The 17,953-nt window shown below is 53.8% G+C and overlaps 2 protein-coding genes across 3 annotated transcripts in view; one reads left to right on the forward strand and one right to left on the reverse strand.

Annotated features, from left to right (window-relative positions):
• The window catches only part of MYOZ3 (myozenin 3), a 381,468-nt gene that overhangs the window by 321,494 nt on the left and 42,021 nt on the right, over positions 1-17,953 (forward strand). The gene's annotated exons all lie outside the window — the stretch shown is intronic.
• The window catches only part of ANXA6 (annexin A6), a 44,901-nt gene that overhangs the window by 13,011 nt on the left and 13,937 nt on the right, over positions 1-17,953 (reverse strand). For both annotated transcript variants that reach the window (XM_031020885.2, XM_006749634.3), the window contains exons 4-19: positions 17,834-17,928; positions 17,172-17,285; positions 16,118-16,208; positions 15,128-15,207; positions 13,256-13,312; positions 12,317-12,410; positions 11,796-11,891; positions 10,623-10,681; positions 9,443-9,565; positions 8,350-8,408; positions 6,891-6,969; positions 5,155-5,236; positions 3,900-3,994; positions 3,182-3,295; positions 1,178-1,268; positions 444-523 (exon numbers count right to left, since the gene is read on the reverse strand). In XM_031020885.2, the coding sequence (XP_030876745.1) occupies positions 444-523; positions 1,178-1,268; positions 3,182-3,295; positions 3,900-3,994; positions 5,155-5,236; positions 6,891-6,969; positions 8,350-8,408; positions 9,443-9,565; positions 10,623-10,681; positions 11,796-11,891; positions 12,317-12,410; positions 13,256-13,312; positions 15,128-15,207; positions 16,118-16,208; positions 17,172-17,285; positions 17,834-17,928 (1,409 nt within the window). The remainder of the gene's footprint in view (positions 1-443; positions 524-1,177; positions 1,269-3,181; positions 3,296-3,899; positions 3,995-5,154; positions 5,237-6,890; positions 6,970-8,349; positions 8,409-9,442; positions 9,566-10,622; positions 10,682-11,795; positions 11,892-12,316; positions 12,411-13,255; positions 13,313-15,127; positions 15,208-16,117; positions 16,209-17,171; positions 17,286-17,833; positions 17,929-17,953) is intronic.

The following is a 17,953-nucleotide window of genomic DNA, read 5'->3' on the forward strand; positions in this document are numbered from 1 at the left end:
CCCTCTTCCTGAGCTATAACAGGGGGACAATGATCCTGCCCTCATGGGGGAGCCTGTGGTGAACATTACATTTGAAGACACTCAGCCCAAGGTGACTCAGACACAAGGATCTTCAATACTGTGCATCAGAGCCTAGTGTCTGGGCTGCAGGAATACAAGTGATGGCGAAGGAAACCTGCAGGTAACATGCGGGTCACGCACATGGCCTTGTCCTGTCAGCTGGGAGCCCAAAAACCCAGGCTGAGGGCCATCAGGGAGGGCTGCCCGGAAAAGTGGCCAGCTTTGAAAAGTAAACAGAGGAAGAAGGCCTTACACGAGCCAGTCATGGCCTCAGCAGTGGGCCCGAGAAGGCAAGTGGGGAGGACACCCTTTCTTCATTAGGACTGGGCTCCTAGCTCCCTGCCCCTCTCCCAGCCAGGCAGGCATTGGGGCCACGAACTCACCGTGGCCAGAGAGATAAGGATCCTCTTGAAATGGCCGGACGTGTCTGAGCTCAGAGCATCCTCTAGGGACTTGTGATAGTCTGAAACAGAGAAAGGGGGTGTGGGCAGCTGCTGGCTAAGGATGGGGGGTGCTTCTAGAAGCTGGTTCTTGGCAGCAACCTGCCATGCCACTGTGGATCTTGACACACTGACGCCTCAGTCCATCGCCTCCCTCCCCGTCCCAGCTGAGGGCTCCTGGAATCCTGCCTCTCCTGCTTCACAGCCACCCTGTCCTCCCTCGCCTACCTTCCCTCCCGTAGGACAGGCGCCGGACCCATAAGCTCTGGCCACAGTTCTGGCCAGGTCACTCCCCCACTCAAAATTTCTCCCATTTTAAAGCTGATTACCAGGGGAAAAGTTTAAACATTTCTGACTGGTACTTAAGATCCTTCAAAATAATATTCTGACCGAGCACAGGCCTTCTGAACGAGGGCCTGGAGTGACTGCATAGGCTGCCCACCCAGGAGGCCGCCCTCCGGCTCCCCAGCAGCCTGGACACGCTCTCCTCTCACTCCTCCCCTCCAGCCGGGACTCTCTGCATGGGGTGCCCTTTTCTCAGGCACAGGGCTGGGCATCCCCAGGGGCTTATCAGAGCCTCATGCCTGAGAGAAGGGAGGTGGGCAGTGCTGTGGGGTGAGCTGGCTCTTTTGCCATCTCCTCCCAGTGGTGCTGGGCCCAAGGCCTCCCACACTCACCTTCCTTATAGGCCTCACAGATGGCCCGGATTTCTGCATTGGTCCGAGTAGCGAGGATTTCAATGAGAGCCTTTTCATCGGTGCCAGCCCCCTAGAATGTCAAGACCAAGAAGACTTGAACCACAGCCCTGACCCCCATGCAGAGACCCGAGGAGCCCTGGCCAAGAAGGCCCCTGTTCAAGAAACCACCCAGGAGGCAAATGTTCAGACCACCAAGCCTTCCTGGATTTTCTCCTTACCCCCAGACCAGAGACAGCACAATCAGGGCGGAACATGCCAGCTTATCAAGATTTCCAGAACCTCCCATGAGAATTGCTATGGACCAAAAATTAAAAAGGAAAGAATATATGGTCTATAGGCATGTGTATATTAAAAGGCACACACACATATGTATCTGAATAGAAATATTTATGTTTAAGTATATAACAAGAACAGAGATCATGCATTATAGTGTAACAGTGATTGTGGTCTCTGGGTGGGCGAAGGATCACAGGCGATTTCTCATTTCTTCTTTTTTGCTCTGTGTAGACTTTCTCACATATTATTTTGTCAGAAGAAAAAAAGGTTTTGTGCTTTAAGGGAAAAACATGCTGTGTCTGTTGATATTTGCATTTGAGGAGTGATCTAGGGACTGACACATTAGGTCCTCTAGACTGAGACAGCTCTGGGAAACAGCTGCTCAAAGGTCCTCACTTTGGGGGAGGGGAGGGAGGCGAACGAGACGGACGGATCGATAGATTCAAGTATCTGTTGAACACCTGCAATGTGCCCGTCACTGCACAAGCCGGTGCGGCCACAACTATAAAAAAAAGGCAAGGAAGCACATTCACTGCCCTCAGAGGTCAGTGCCTGTGGGGCGTCCGGTCCCAACTGTGGGCATGGAAAGGGTTGGGTCAGTTTAGCTCACTAGTCCCTTCAACGCCTAAACTCCATGTTTTCAAATCCTTTGGTTTTTTTGTCTAGGCATTTTAAAAGGAAGAGAACCTCAATTTGCTTTGCCCAGGGAAATGTCTTTTCTTCCCTGAATCCTCCAGGGGCGCAAAGCCCTAGTGGTGTCATGTGGTTGTCCAGTCAGGCTCCAGAGTCCGACAGATTGGGTCTGAACCCCGGCTGTTAAACCTCGTAATGCTGTGACTTTGATCAAGTGATTTAGGCTGAGCCTGACTTTCCTTATCTGTAAAATGGGGACAAAACGATAGCCTTGCCTTGTGGGTTGATGAGACAAGGAGCTGGGCTCAGGACGGGTCTCTGTATGCTCTAACGACTGAGAGGAGCCCCGGACAGCTGGTGCCTTGCAAAGCAAAGCAGCTGCAGCAAGAGCTGGGCCGGGACACCACGTCCTTTCTTGCTAATCAGTCGTCAGAGTTAACAGTGCCCTTCACACCCATGACCTTGCTTGACCCACTCCAATGCTTGAAGGGCAGGGATGATTGCCGAAGGCATGGAAGTTTAGAAAGTGTAAGGGGCCCAACATCACAGAGTGAGTTAGTGGCAGGCCTGGACTAGAATACAGACTCCGACTGCTGGTGTTTTCCCTTCCAGACCCATCCTGCTTCCTCCAGCTGCTCCTTGAGATCCCCCTGACACCACTGATTACTGGGCATGTGACCTCACTTGAATCAACCAGAGTAGAAGCCAAGACTGGTGGAACTCCTGGGGAGAAGGAACAGAGGTGCTCGCTGGTAGGACATACAACCACGAGGAGAAAGGCTCTCTGAGAGTGAGGCCACCACTGGAGAGAGCCAACCAAGGTAGGGGAGAAACAAGAGTCCATATAACATTATTCGAGTCCCTGGATTCAGCCACGTCTAAAACCAGATGGAGTCCTGTATCTTTCAGTTACGGGAACCAACGTCCCCTTTGGTGTTCATGCCAGTTTGAATTGGGCGTGGGAAGGGCTCTGCCAAGGAGCTACAGCCAACCCACACCTGGGCTCGTGGGGAGCACCTGTGTCGCCCCAACACCTGCAGACTGGATCCTATCCCTTTGGTGCCCCCACCATACCTCCATGGCCTTCTTCAACTGCTTGGCATCGTAATGGGCCGGTGGCATCATGAGCCCTAGAATCAGCCTCGCCAGGTCTCCAGAGATCTCAGACTTCAGGTCAGCCATCAAGTCCTACAAAGGGCAGGGCTGAGGTCATGCCAACATCAGCACATGCTCCCGTGTGACCCAGGACAGGGAGATGCGGAACGAGGCAACAGGGGCTCCGTGTGAATGCAGGGGATGGCGGGAGCCCGCGTCTGTCTCTGCTGATGCTTACTCCTTAGAGGACAGCAAAGAGGACAGGGGAAAAAACCCAAGCAGCGGGAAGATCCACTCTCCTTGGTGGCAAGGAGACAGGACAGGAAAGGGGGCAGGGCTGGAGGCCATCATTCCCACCCTGGGGGCGACTCGCCAGCTCCCCACGAAGGCACGGTAATCACTGACGCTCAGCCTTGAAGCCTCTGGAACTTCGAGATCCAGAAAATGCTGTGTGAAAGCAACTCATGTCCCTCATCTCAGCCCTGCGCTGAACCATTCCCATAGGCGTTGATCCCAAGGAACTGGGGGATGGACAGAATGTGTTGCAGGCAGCCCAAAACCAATGAGGGTGGTATTCCAAGAACAGGTGACCGTGAAGACCCGGGCGCCCAGGTGCACGGAGTTGGCTGTCACAGGCCAAGCCCCGGGGCGGGGGGTGGGGGGTGGGGGTGGTGCAGGGCCCCGGCTGAGGCCTCACCCGGCCGAAGTGGGACTTGAAGATCTGGCGGATCTGCTGCCGCTGGGCGTTGCTGCGGTGCGTGATGATGTCGATGATGGTGTCCTCGTCAGTTCCTGAATCACCCAAGCCGCGTGGCTCAGAGGGAGGTCATGGCCCAGCTTCCCCACATCCCCCTGCCCATGGCTGCACTGATCTTTGTCAGGGCAGAAGCCTGGCTAGAGCTCCAAGCGCCTGCAGGAGCCCTGCCTCTGGCCCACACCGCTGACTTAGGCCAGGCTCCTCCCTGCACTGCCTTCTGTGGGGTCACTGCTGAGCAGACCCCCAGAGGAGCAGAGAGCCCTGCCTGCGGTGAGTCAGGGCCTCTGGTCCAGCCCTGCTTCTGGCCATGGTGGAGCAAGGCCTGGCCCCTGTCTGGGGCTCAATTCCCACACCTACGCCACGAAGTGGCCGAGTGGCTACTAAGGGATCCTTCCAACCTGGCATTCTAAACCCCATGGGGACCCCGCGTCCTTTCTCTTCAACTCCCCGGGAGCTGGAGCCCAAGTCCTTCTAACCGGTGCAGGTCAACTCTGGAAGACATCAGGATGCCACTGCCCGCCTCTCGGATTAATGCCTTCGACCTCAGACCCGGCACAGGACTCTACCTTTCCAGTACGCCTGTGTTCTCACAGTCCTACATATGCCCGGTGGATATTATCATTCCCAAGAGACAAATGAAGATGAGGCCCAGAGGGGGAGGATTTAAGCCAAGGCCTCTGGGAGGTGCCGTTAGATGGGCAGGGGCGAGGGAGGGGGAGTGACAGAGGCCAAACCTGGACGCTCCGTCCCCGCTGGCCTTTCTGAGAACAGGGCATCCACCCATAGAGTAGTTCTTCCCACTAGTTCCAAATGGAGGCCCTGAAGGGGGAGCCAGCAGGGGGCGCTCCCGTCCCAGAATTGGGTCTGTAGCTCTTCTACACTTGGGGAAATGGACGCTTAGAGGCACTGAAGGACCTGCCCAAAGTCACACGGTGACTCTCAGGCAAAGCCAGGGGGAGAACCCGGGCCTTAAGCCCTAGTACTTTCTTCTACACCAGGACACTGGTCCTGACAGGCTGGGGACATCGTGGTCTCAGGGAAGGGCTTGTGCCCAGTTCCTTACAAACTCCCTCACTCCCCTCCTCCCCAGGCTCAGGGAGCCAGGACCCTCCTCGTTCTGTGGACCCTAGTTTGAGGCCTCAGCTCCCACATCTGCTGCCCCAGAGGCCAACCCGCCCCTTTCCTGTCCCCTTACCGAGTCCTTTCATGGCCTTCCGCAGTGCTTTGGCATCAGCGTCAGGGTTGAAGTTGTCGACTGGACGCACAGTTCCCCTCAACTGGGAGAAGCAGAAAGAGACTCAGCAGGTGTCTGGAGGCCCCCCTGGGGGCCAGGCCAAGAGAGGAGCATGCAAGGGAGGGGAAGCTTTCCCCACGAGCTCCACACCAAGCAGCTTGAGGGGAAAGAGGCGGGGGTGAAGGCACAGCAGACAGACCCCTGCCCTAGAGCTGAGAAAGGAGAAGGGGAGAGACAGACCCAGGCCCGGGAGCGTGACAAATGCTGGTCAAGCCAGCTTCCTGCCGCAGGAGTAGGCTCTGGCCCAGCTGCACTGGGGCCTCCCCAGTCCCTCAGAATCCTGCCCTGTCCCCAAGGCCCTTCTGCCTCTTCAAGAGCCCCTCCCCTTGAAAAGGCAACCAAAACGTCTGAAACACCAGAGCAGAATCTCCCAAATTTCAGTCACTCCTTCAGTGGGGTTCTCAGTGTTTCCCTATTTGCATACACCCTGTGCTATTTCTTAATATTTTTACTTAATTCAACATCTGTTCTGTTTTACTTAAATGCATTCATTTTTAAGTGTTTAAGTATTTAAATACTCCTAAAGGGCCAGAGGTTTTGTTCATTTTGTTCTTGGATAGATCCCAAGTGCCTACAACAGAAGCAAGCACTCAAGAAATATTTGTTAAATGGATTAATGAATGAAAATAATTTTATATCACTATCATAAAGAGAAAACTGGTATTATGTGCCATCAACAGATGATAACCCATGACAATAAATGTAATAAAGAGAAAAAACCGTGTTGTCAAATATCACCAAATTTAACGAGACGTTGTTGCTTGTCAAAAGCTCTGCACTTAAAGCTAGCTCTCTCAGCTCTGTTTGTGAAAAAGGAAAGCTAGTGAGTGTAGGACCAAACCAGACTCTGACAGAATGAGGAAGGTGGATGCAATCGAAAAGGAGTCGCTCCCTCACTATGTGAGGTTCCGTGTTACTGAATACCATGGAGGCTCCCCTAACCCAAAAGGATTCATTTCTTATATAATTTAAGGTCATCTGCAATGACAGTTCTTGCCTTGTCATTTGGGAAATGCTGTTCTGGAACATCAGAGCTCAAGAGCCCTCGGAAGACACTGGGCTTGCCGTGTCTAACACCTCATTCTGAAGATGGAGACAGAGGCCCAGAAAGGGGTAGGGACCTGCCAAAAATGGCTCCGTGAGTCACAGAGAGAAGGCAAGGTTCCAAATATTTTCATGTGGACCAAGTGCTACTAGTCCCGGGAATGGTTTGCCCCAAGTCCGTCTGTGGACCCTGGGTCTCAGGATGGTCAGAACAAGCTTGAATCATCCAGTGCACCGAGCGGTGGCCCTCTGTTCGTTGTCATGCCTCCAAAGGCCAACTGTCCGACCCAGGATGACACAGGCCCCTCCACAGAACCAGACATGCCTCCATTCAGCAAGCCCTGTTAGTAGTCAGGGGGCCAGAATGCTTCCCGGCGCGTTAGAAGTTGCAGCAGGAATCAGACGCCCACACCCGAGTGCCCGCCCACCAGCTCCTCACTCCTAGAAGACAAGGAAGCTTCAGATGTGAGAACCAGTGTCTCAGGTTGGCAGCCAGGGGGCAGCTGGGTGCCAACCAGAGCAGCAGGAAGGTGCGAGCAGAAGACTGGAAGCTTGTGGTCAAGAGGTCAAGCAGGAGGAGGGGAGGGTCTGACCTCTACTCGGGCCACTGCACTAAGCTCCCACATCTGATAGGCCACCTGCGCTGCCTCCGGGAAGAACTGGCCAGCGGCACTGGAAGGGAGGGGGTTGGGGAGAGGACAGGAGGGCCCGTCATCGTGGGCAACACTCCACACATACAATACAGCCATGTGTCGGCACGCGCTCGGACACACACGGCCACATGTGTGCACGTGCACGGACACACACACTTTAAGTGAATCCGTTTGGCTTCACCTTCTCTCAAGCCTCATCCATTCAGAGCCCTCCCCTCCATTTCTGAGAACCTTCTATCTTCTCTTGAGACCCCCTGCAATGCTGGCTCTCCCCAGCAGCCTTCTTGGTTCCAAGTTCCAAGCAGGACAGGAGTTCTCGAATCCTCTGAATTCCCCTTTCTTCCTCATGATCTGAGTGATTTCTATCCACGTCTCCCCTCTCAAACAAGTCAGTGACCACCTTACGGCCACGTCACCTCGATATCTCCTCCTGCAAAGCATCTGGGTGTACCACATGCTGAGTAAACGTCTGAAGAACTGAAATCAGCCCCCAAGGCACTTGTCAAAGGTTAACAGGAGGTTATCATATCCCTTACTTAACTGGATCCTTATAAGCTCTGGGAGGGAAAATCAGAGGACCCATCGCTCCCCTCCTAGGGCACAAATCTGGTCAAGTTGTGTCCAGTGTAATCTCTTCCACAGCTCCCCACTTCCCCTAGGAGAGGTTCTTCTGCCAGGAGGCCCCCAGGCTCTGCCCACCTCTCAGCCTCCTCTCTTCCCCAGCCTGCTGCAAAAGTGCAGCATCAGTTTACAGAAATGAACCAGGCTGAACCTGCACATCTCTAGGCCTTTCCTCCGCCCACTCTCCTTCAGACCCTATCTTCACCTCCTCCTCCTAAGGCCTCTGCTTCTTACCTCTGCTCCTGACCCCCAGGAGCCTCCCCCAGTCTGGGATAATGCCCTGATCTGTGCGTTCCCAGGCACAGATACTTTCCCCATCCCAGGACGGCCCCACGTGCAGGTCCTGGTCCATTTGCCTCACCGGGCTGGGGGCTTGACCAGCCCTTCCCCACAGGGTCTGCTCACGGAATGTACTCAGTACTTCTTCCATCAAACAGATGATGAACGGAGAAGTAGCTATGAGGTAGCAGGGTCTGGACCCCCCTAATTCCCAGTCCACACCCCCAGACTGCCTTTCCAAGTGCACGGGAGCAGACACCTCCCTGTCTGGGAGAGCACATTCCCGTCACACACACACACTGGGAGAGCACATTCCCGCGCCACACACACACACACACACACACACGTACACACGTACACACACATTCACCTGCGCATTGCTCCTGGCACCGAGGAATCCCCAACTTCATCCAATCCATCAGGATGAGGGCCAGGGGAGCCCAGGCCTGCCACCCCCAGAGGCCACTCCCTCCAGCCTGGGGCCCCGGGGGCCACTTACTCATCATCACCCCCACAGAGTTTCAGCAGAGCCTTCTTGTAATCACCAGACGTGTCATTCTGGGGAGAAAGAGAGAGAGAGAGAAAGGTGACCTCACTCACCCCTGGGCTCCCCTCAGACAAGGAGGGGACGTTCTGCAGAGCCCAAGATGGGGAAGGCTGAACACTTTTTCGTAGCTGCCCTGACTCTCCTCTGGTCTGGGGGTGGCTGAGACCGCCAAACAACGGTGTGCTGGCAAATATTTAACAACCGGCTCTTGGGGGAAAAAAAGTAAAAAAGCCCCGATTTGTAACATTTGGCAATCTCTGTGGTGTGAATACATCCAACCAGGGATACTTTCAAGCTACCAAAATGATTTCACTGAACGTGGAGCCAGTGCGAGCCGGGCCCAGCACACCACGACCCCCGGATAATCCCCAGCCCGGCCCTCCCAAGTGAAACAGTCCATGAAAATAGGGCTCCACGAGCAAAAACACCAGGAAATGCCAAACCCAAACAAATGGATGTAGCGTATTTTATACCCCTGTTTGAGCTTCATGAAGGATTTAACATAATAAAGGCTGTGAGAAGTTCTGAAGTTAACAAACTGGCTTGTCTTTACTTATACTAGTTTTTTCGAAACATTTCCCATGAACCATTTTTGCATGTAATACCTATAAAATTCCTCTTTGGAAACATAGTTCAGGGGACATAGCTGGAACTCATAAAGCTTTACCTCACCCACCCCAAAAAGAAAAAACCCAACTCTCTGTCTCTTGGCCAAGTGTCATGGGCTGGACACCCCAGTCATCACAAGTCACCTGGCCCGGGGCCAAGAGTTCTACCCCAACCGCCCTTGGGATGGAGTCCTCACCCTTAATTCAGCCTGCATGCCCTTCCTGACCCAGGCCGGCCTTCCTTTTGAGCTTCGTGACTCACAAGCGCCGCCAGACACTTACTTCTCCGTTGAATTGTCTCACATTCCCTGAATGTGCCATGAGACAGGGGCTCCTGGAATTCCCAAGAGACTCCCAGCTTTCCGGGACAGTTCTTTTCCCCTGGGAGTGGTTCCCAAGTCCTCTGCTCCTCTCTGTACCCTGTTAGCTCCGCTCACCTTGATCATGCTATACAGGGACTTCTCATACTTGGTCCGGAATATCTCCCGAATGTCAAGCATGTCCAGCTCACTACGGGAGACCATGATGCGGATCAGGGTGTTGTCCCGAGTCCCCAGGCCCTGGAAGACAAGTGGGTTAGGGGGACAGGAACTTGAGAGGAGGCCAGAGTGCTAACAGCCCCCAGCTGAGTTGGAAATACAATTTTTGTGACAAAACATTAAATTTAAGAACAAAAGAAACACAACATTGTCATTCCCCCAGAAGCTCCCTATGTGTCCCTCTTGCTTTGATTTCCTTCCTCCCCTCATACATCAGCCCATCCTTGGTTTCCCTTGTAATTTTATCATAACTTTGTAACTCTAAATATAGATTGTTTACGTCTGTATATCTTGGAATGCTGTGAACACTCCACTGCGCATTTATTTCTCCTGCTACTCCGGATGGACATTGCGTTGTTTCTAAATTTTTCCTAACACAGATAACACTGCCACATTCTTAGGAACGCATGCACACAGGAACCTTCTCTCCCGGGCTGAGCTGCCTGACCTCACTCTGGAAGACAGTGAATGGGCCATAGTTCCCTTGCCCTTGTGGGATGAGCAACCAGGGCCAGGAAGGCCTGAGCTCCCGGGCCTTGGGTCTGTGGCCTCTGCATTTATGTACTATCATGAATGCAGATGTATGGAACTATCATCAGTTTCCATGTGTCCTGTGTGCAAAAGAGTGGGAATCACTGTTCTCAAGTATACATCCAGAGTAGAATCGCCGGGTCACAGGGATAAACATCATGAGCCTTAGTAGACAATGACAAGTATCTTCCAAAGTGGTGTAATCTACATACACTGTACAGAAACATTCTGGTCAATTAATACTTTTGAAATGTGTGGGTTTCCAGCCCATCTGGCTGGATGAATCAAGCGCAGGCTGTCATAACACTTGGTGATCAATCCTGAGGTTGGAGCAGGTATTTGGGGGGGCAGGTGTGAGACCAGAAAGCATCCCAGGCTCGGGAGCTCACCTGGGAAAAGGGCCATCCCTCTCTCCTGCGGCCAATCCCGAGGGCTCTCTTTGGCCAGTGAGTGGGCCCTACAGACTTGTCAGAGCGTCTCTACAGTCCCGTGGGGATAGGCAGAGACCCCCTCCCACAAGCTCATTCCCACTGACCCTACCACACACCTTCATGGCTTTGAAGAGCCTTTCCGCAAAATACTCTGGGGTGCTCCGGATACACTTTACTGAGAAGAGGGAAAAAGAGGTAGAGTTATTCTGGCTGCCTCAGAATGGGTTGGGGCGGCCTGACCCCTTCTTTATCTTTACCTCTTGGGGAGCACCAAGTGCAAACCAAGGAAGAACCCAGGCTTCTGATAACCCGAGGCCCCACCCCCTTTTAACACAAACCCAGAGCATAAAATCAGGAACCGGGCTGCTGAAATGTGGGTTGTGCATCTTAAAGACCCACTTCACCTTTCTAGTCCTCTGGGGGGTTTGCGGAACGGGGCCGGGTGGGGGGTAGCGTCTGGGGCGGAGCTGGGAGAGGTGCTTCTTTAGATTCTGCTGCAGCAGAAAGTACCGGCAGCTACAGCACTCTGGATCCTGCTGGCAGAGCAAGCCAGAACCTGACTGCTTGAAACAGAGTTGGGAGCGGGACAGCTCTGGGCAGGAGGATGAGGCTGGGGATACAGCTCTCCCCCACAGAACACACATACAACCCAGCCCAGACTCAGACACACTGATTCTTGCAATGTCCAGCTTCTAAGGGCCTTGGGGTCAGGCAGTCCCGCACCCCTGCCCCCATTTATCAGATGAGGGAGCTGAAGCCCAGTGAGGACAGGGGACTTGCTCCAAGTCAACAGCGGATTTGGGAGAAGCCCTGAGTTTGCATCTTGACTCCACCACTGGCTAGTCAGCTCCTGGCAAGCCCCGTGCCCGGGACACCCCCAAGTCATGACAGAACTACCCCTTGGCAAGTGACACAGCCTCTGTGAGATGTGGTTTCCTCATCTGTGAAATGGAGATCATGCCCCCCCCCGCCCAGGGCTTTTTTAAAGATTAAACACCCCACGCAGCACCCAGCACACGGTACGTGTTCTACACAAGCCTGCTCTCCTTCTGGTTCTTTCCCCGAGCTCGGGCTCACAGCTCTACCTCGCCCTACCACATACACCTGGGGAGGAAGTGGTGGGAAGTCAGTACCTGAGCCTCCACTCTGCCCCCCTGACCAACCTGTGGAATTCACTGCCTCCTGCTGCCAGATCATATAGTCCCCCTTTCCCATTCTTGGCCTCTTGTTCCTGGGCCATAATCCCAGAATCCCTCGAATGCCCCTGGGAATGCAAGGTCAGGACGTACCCACAGCCAGCATCAGCTTCTCAAAGTCCCCGGACAGCTCCCCTCGGATGCTGGCTTCGATCGGCTTCCCCGTGGTCTTCAGATACTCATCAAACACTGAGTCAGAAAGACAGGGATGTTGAGGGTGTCCCAGAACGCAGGAGAAACCAGGACCTCAGAAGGGGAGGCCAGGACCAGGGCACCCAGCATGAAGGTAGGGCCGATCTTTGGGGAGCTAGCTGGCAGGGAGGTCATGCACACCACCAGCCACCGTGCACTCAAGCTGGGTATGATGTGAGGGACTCTGTGTACCTCACACTCCAACAGGAAGACAGGACTGGTACTGAGATGGGAAGGTAGAGCATCCTGTCAATGACTTTGCTGAGGGACTACACAAACCACCATCTAATAAAATCAGGACTAGTACTTGCATTGTAGATGAAGTAACTATCCTGCTCTATTAGTAGAAAAGGAAGAAAGAATGGAATTCTTGGCACAACCCCCAAGGGAGCAGCTGTAGGTCTTTCTTCTCTGGAACTTACCCAACCGAAGATGCTGTTTGCTGCGATTTCCCAAAATGTAAATGAACTGAGCTTCATCTGTTCCCCATTTCAGTTCCCCTGCCTCGTACAGGTCCTGAAGGGGAAGAGAAAGGACTTCATTGAAAGGAGACAGAACTTGCTGGCCAAGCTAATCAACTGCTGCTGGATCCCTGAACATACAAGTAACTGGTAGCCTCAGGACCTTTGCATACACCTGTATACCTTCCTTTCTTTCTGGGGAAACTCCTACTCAACCTTCAAGGTCCAGATTAAATGTCCCATTTGTTCCTGAAGTACTTCTTGATATCCCCAAAGCAGAGTTCGCTTTCTTCTCCTCCTTCCCTCTTCTAGGCTCCTATAGTTTTTTGCTTCTTTATTGCTTGCTCCACTGTATATTATAATGACTTTATGTGCCTGGCTCCCCACTATGGCATGGGCTCCTCAAAGACAGGGACTCTGTCTTAGCTTTCTCTGTTATCTACCCCTGCAGTATCACGGGCACAAAGTGGGGCTCAAAACACCTGGAATGTAATGATATATCCCAGAGAAGGTGTGTACGATGAATCTATGCCTATCTCTCCCAGTACTGTCTGATTTTGTTCATTAGTGATTCCCCAGTGCTTGGCAGAGTGCCCAGCACATAGTAGGTATTCAGTACATATTAATTAACTGAATGAATAAAGGAACAAATGACAAAAGCTCCAAAATATAGCTCACCAACTTTATATATGTTGTGTACCTTTGAAAAACAATTTAAGTCCTTCTTCAACAAAGCACTGTATAAAATGCTGGCCATGAGTCAGTTATTTCTGGTATTTGATGCAAATTACTCGGCACCCAGCCCTTCCCCGGCACCCAGCCCTTCCCTGGATCCCCAAGCTCCCCGCTCTCGGGGCTCCCTTGCTGTGCCCCAAGAGCCCTTGGTCAGTGCTGGTTTACCTGGACATCCTGTTGTACCAAGTCCTCGCTCACCACATCATCCTCCTCCCTGGTTCCCTGGGCAGAGACACAGGGACACAGGGTTCAAACCAGAGCCGGGCGGGGGGGGGGGGCGAGTCGGGGGGAGAGGCCTGGATACCAGGGGTGGAGACTGTGAAGGTAGAGAAAGCGTGGTGGCCCAGACGTATCCTGGAGCAGTGACTTCAGCTGCCACTGCATCAAGACCGAAGCATCTATTTTGCGGGGAATCATAGGGTCCCTCTCATTGGCTTTTCCCTTCATCCTCAGAGTTGGGACCAAAGAGGGGAGTCCTGGTAATGACCAAGGTCCCTCCAGGAGCCCCATCCCAGAGCAAGCCAGAGCCTGTACTGAGAACAGAACCCCGCACAAGTCCCCGTATGGCTCACGATGCCCGCCAACAATGATTACCGCAGGGCTAAAAAGTCTGCACATTTGCGTTCTACCGGGGGTTCCCAGACCTTAACCTAGAGAACTCACCAGGGAGGATCTGAGACTTGGGCCCTGAGATCCGAGCTCACAAGCACTGAAAGCACCAAATCCTACTGGTATTTCCGCTGTCCCACCCAGGCCCTGTGCCCCATCCGACAAAGAACAGAACTCGTAGGGGACGGGGCCAGCCCTAGCGGGCACCGTGCTTCCATGGGCACGGGCATGCTTCTCTCCTCCTGCCCCTGGACTGGGCATCTCAGGATCTCAGAGCCCCTGGTTCTCCTGAGGCCTGAGCTTCAGAAGACAGAGCCCGCACATTTATAGTGCATGCTGCGGCCCTGCCCATCTGGTGTTAGATGTTGAGAAGGAGCTGGAACTCTCCAGAACAAACAGCTTTGCACTTGGGGGCAAAGGTCACACTTTCCCATTCCTGATGTTTCTGGTAATTCCCCAGCTGCTTAATATGGGATATGGACTGCTATGGCAATGGAGAAAAAGACCTGGGAGCAGCTGGGGTACACTGTGTATGGGAGGGGAGCAAGTGAAAGAAACAAAGAAGTGGCTTAATTTCTATATAAAGCTTCTGACAAGTGTCGGCTTGAAACTGCTCGATGCCTGAGGTCAATGCCAGAGACTTCCGGGGAGCCAGGCAGGTGAAGGGGAAGCTGCAGGGGTGCGGGGAAACGACGTTTCCCAGCCCCCTGCAGCCATTCAAAATTCAGGCCTGCCAGTGCCAGAACTTCCCATGGTTCGAAAGCACCTAGAAATCTGGCTTTCGAGCAAAAACTCCCTATTTTTAAATGTTAGCAACTAACTCAGAGTATTTTTTTAAAAACACATTGTGTAGAAAACCAAGGGGGAAAAAACCAGCTTGGCAGACGGAAGCCAGTCTGCAGCCTCTTCATGGTCCTTTTTCATGTCTCTGCGGGTGGGAGGGAGGAGCGGCGGGGCTTGGCTGTAGGAGATGCAGCGCAGGAAGCCCCAGAAATGCCACATCCCTGCTGGTGACTCGTGGGCCATGCCGGCTGGGGAAGCAAAGGCAGGAGGGAGGCCTGGAGAGCAGGGGGAGCGGTGGGGGTGAAGAGAGGATGGAGGTCACAGGCGGGGATTTTCCCGGGGAACAAAAGTGGAGGGATGTGTGCAAAGGGAAATGCGGGTCACCTGCCTGTGCAAACCAGGGGTGGCCCAGCAGACCCCTGGGTGCTCGGATTCTACACCCAGGTGAGAGAGAGAAACCATCTCAGGTTCGAGGATAAATGGGCAGTTGGGGAGTGGCCACGGCTTATGGGGACTTTATACCTGAGGAGCCACCAGGTAACCCCTCACAGGCTACGCTGTCTGCGGCAAGAGGAAGAAGGGGCCTCCAGCCCTCTGCCCGTGCTCTGGTAGAGAGCTTCTGGGAGGGCCCCAACGTGGACCAACCTGGAGCAGGACCACGAGCATCTTCTGGAAGTGCCCAGAGGTGTCGCCAATGATGTCAGCCTCCAGGTCTCGCTCATAGGCTGCAGGGAAGGAACAGAAGTTCTAGTCCCATCCCCGTGAGACCTCGGGGACCCAGGATAAAGGTCCCTGCTGCCCCCTATATGATCCCAGCACCCAGTCTCTGGGCTGGTCATGGAAAGACCCAGGGGGTACCTCCACAGGTTTCTGCACGGACCCCTGACACACTGAGATGCAATCTGTCCACTTCCTCTATCCCCACTTGTGCCATCCTACTCCAGATACCGTGGTCGACAACCTGGACGGTGGCTACAGCCTTCTAACTGTTTCCCCTGCTTCTGCTCCCCTCCCTCTCCAATCCACAGCAACAAGGGTGACTCTTAATGCCCTCCCTGATCACAGGCTCCCTGGCTTCCCGCTGGCCTTGGAATCAAACGTCGCCTCTTTCTCTTGGCCTGCAAGGCCCTGTGTGACCCTGCCCTGCCCTCTACCACTCTGGCCTCACACTAGCTACCAGGCTCATTTCCGCCCCAGGGCATTTGGGCTTGCCATTCCCGCTGCCAGGATCTTCTCGCCACTCCTTACACAACTGGCTCCTTCTCATTCCCTCCCAAGACACGCTTTCTCTGACCACTTGTCTGGAGCAGGTCCACCCGAATTAAAGTCTGATTCTTGTTACTTTATCGTATAACAATGTGTCATCATCGTGTTTACCTGTGTGTCGTCTGTATCCCTTGTTACCTCATTAATCTGTAAGTTCTAGGAGGCAGGGACTACATGGGTTCTGCCCACCACCATATCCTGAGAAACTAGCACATTGCTGCACAGAGCTGCTATTTCTGACATGGAGAAACGATGGACCGATCAGAGGACAAGAGGAAAGAAGGTGGATGGATAATCTTAGGGTCCCCACCCTTGCAATTACCCTCATTTCATATCTAAGTCCTGAGTGGCGCCCCCTGCCCATCTCACCATCTTTGTATGCTGCCACGAGCTGGTGGATCTGCTCATTGGTCCGAGAAGCCAAGATCTCAATGAGACACTTCTCGTCAGTGCCGATGCCCTGGGGGAACAGAAGAGACGTCGGAGTCAGGCTGGGCTGGGAGGCCACCGCCAGCCATGGGCTGGGTTCCTGGAGTGGCCAGAGCTATGACACCCCCAACACTCAGGGTGCTCCTACCACAGCTTGCAGGCAGCAGACCGGAGCCACTGCCCTGAGAATCAAAAGACATAGGTTCTAGTCCTGCCCCTGCCAGCAGCTTGTTTTGTGACCTCTCACTAAGAAACGTTGTCTTTCTGGGCCCCCGTTTTCTCATCTGTAAAATGGAAAGGCTGCCGATGGCTCTGCCCAACTCACAAGGACATGGAGAAGGCAACCTCTCGCATCGCGAAACTTACCAATATGTCAAGTAAATCCATGCTGAATAGCTCATCTGAGGCAAAGTTCACAGCACTTTACACATTGTAAAGTGCAGGTACACTTGAGGGCTTTGATCCCTCCCTGCCTGCTAGGGAGCCACCCTCTCCTTCAACCAGACCGAGCCGCACTTCTGTCCCGGATACACCTCCACCACCTCTCCTGACCTCTTACTCAGCTTGGAATGACCTTCCCACTCTGATCAACCAAATCCTCCCTGGAGCTTCTGGGCCCAACCTGATCTCTCACCTTCTGTGACACCCTCTTAAGCCACCCTCCTGCCCTCCTTTAGTATGCCCTTGGCCTTGGGGTGTCGGGCAGTTTGTCTTTATGGCCCTGTATCCTGCTTCCTCAGGGCTGTAGGCTGCCGTGGTGGAGTCTAGGCCAAGGGCCCCCTTTATGAGGTCTGTCTCACACCAACATCTGTCCCACATCTGGCCATCTGGAGACTGTGGCACCCCTCTGGGACAGGGTTTGAGCAAGCTGCCTCTTACATCAGGGCACCTTGCTGGCAGGCGCAGGGCTCAGTGAGTACTTGCTGCAGAGACCAGAATCTTCCCATTCATCACACCCCCACTCCCAACACACACACAGATCCACACTTCTTACCGAGATGGCGTCTTTAATTTCTTTGGCATCGCAATAGGAAAGTGGCCTCATGAGACCCACAATCAGTCGTTCAAACTTTCCCGTCAGCTCATACTTCAAGTCAGCAAGGAGGTCCTAGGTCAGGGGTCGGGGGGGAGGGAGGGAGAGAGGAGATGGAGGAGGGAGGGGAGGAGTGCTTATAAGAACTGCATTTAATGAGCACCTACTCTGTAAGGCACCAGGCTAAGTAAGCCCCTGGAACTGTCACTCTGGGAGGTATGGGCTCTCATCAACCCTAAGAAACGGGTGTAGAGACGTCAGGTGACTTGCCCAAAGTCACGCAGCGAGCAAAGGGCGGTGCAGGATCCAAGCCCATGGCACCGTGCCTCTCCCCCAGCACTGTTTGTTCGCTTGTTTACTGGGTGTCTCTCCCACTGTTGTGAGTCCACAGCGCTGACGCCTCACAGGTCTCGTCACCTGCGTGCGCCAACACCTAGCCCAGCGCCCAAGCACAGAGCAAGTGCTGTAGAATTATCTGTGGCGGAATGGGGCCTGACTAAAGAGCAGAGCAGAAGGAGCGCAGAATTGTCAGCACGGAGGCTGAGCTGGAATACAACGAACACACAGGCGAGTGAGACCAGCCCCCAGCACCACCCCACCCGCCCTGTGGTTGCCACGGTTACCTTTCCGTAGAGGGACTTGTAACTCTGGCAGATCTCCTGCCTCTGCCTGTTGCTCCGAGAAGTGATGAGCTCCAGTATGGCCTCCTTGTCACTGCCTGGAAGACGGGAGGGCACCGGTGA

Source organism: Leptonychotes weddellii, chromosome 7 (assembly GCF_054177405.1).
Source record: "Leptonychotes weddellii isolate Sample4059 chromosome 7, ASM5417740v2, whole genome shotgun sequence".
NCBI classification, from domain to species: domain Eukaryota; kingdom Metazoa; phylum Chordata; class Mammalia; order Carnivora; family Phocidae; genus Leptonychotes; species Leptonychotes weddellii.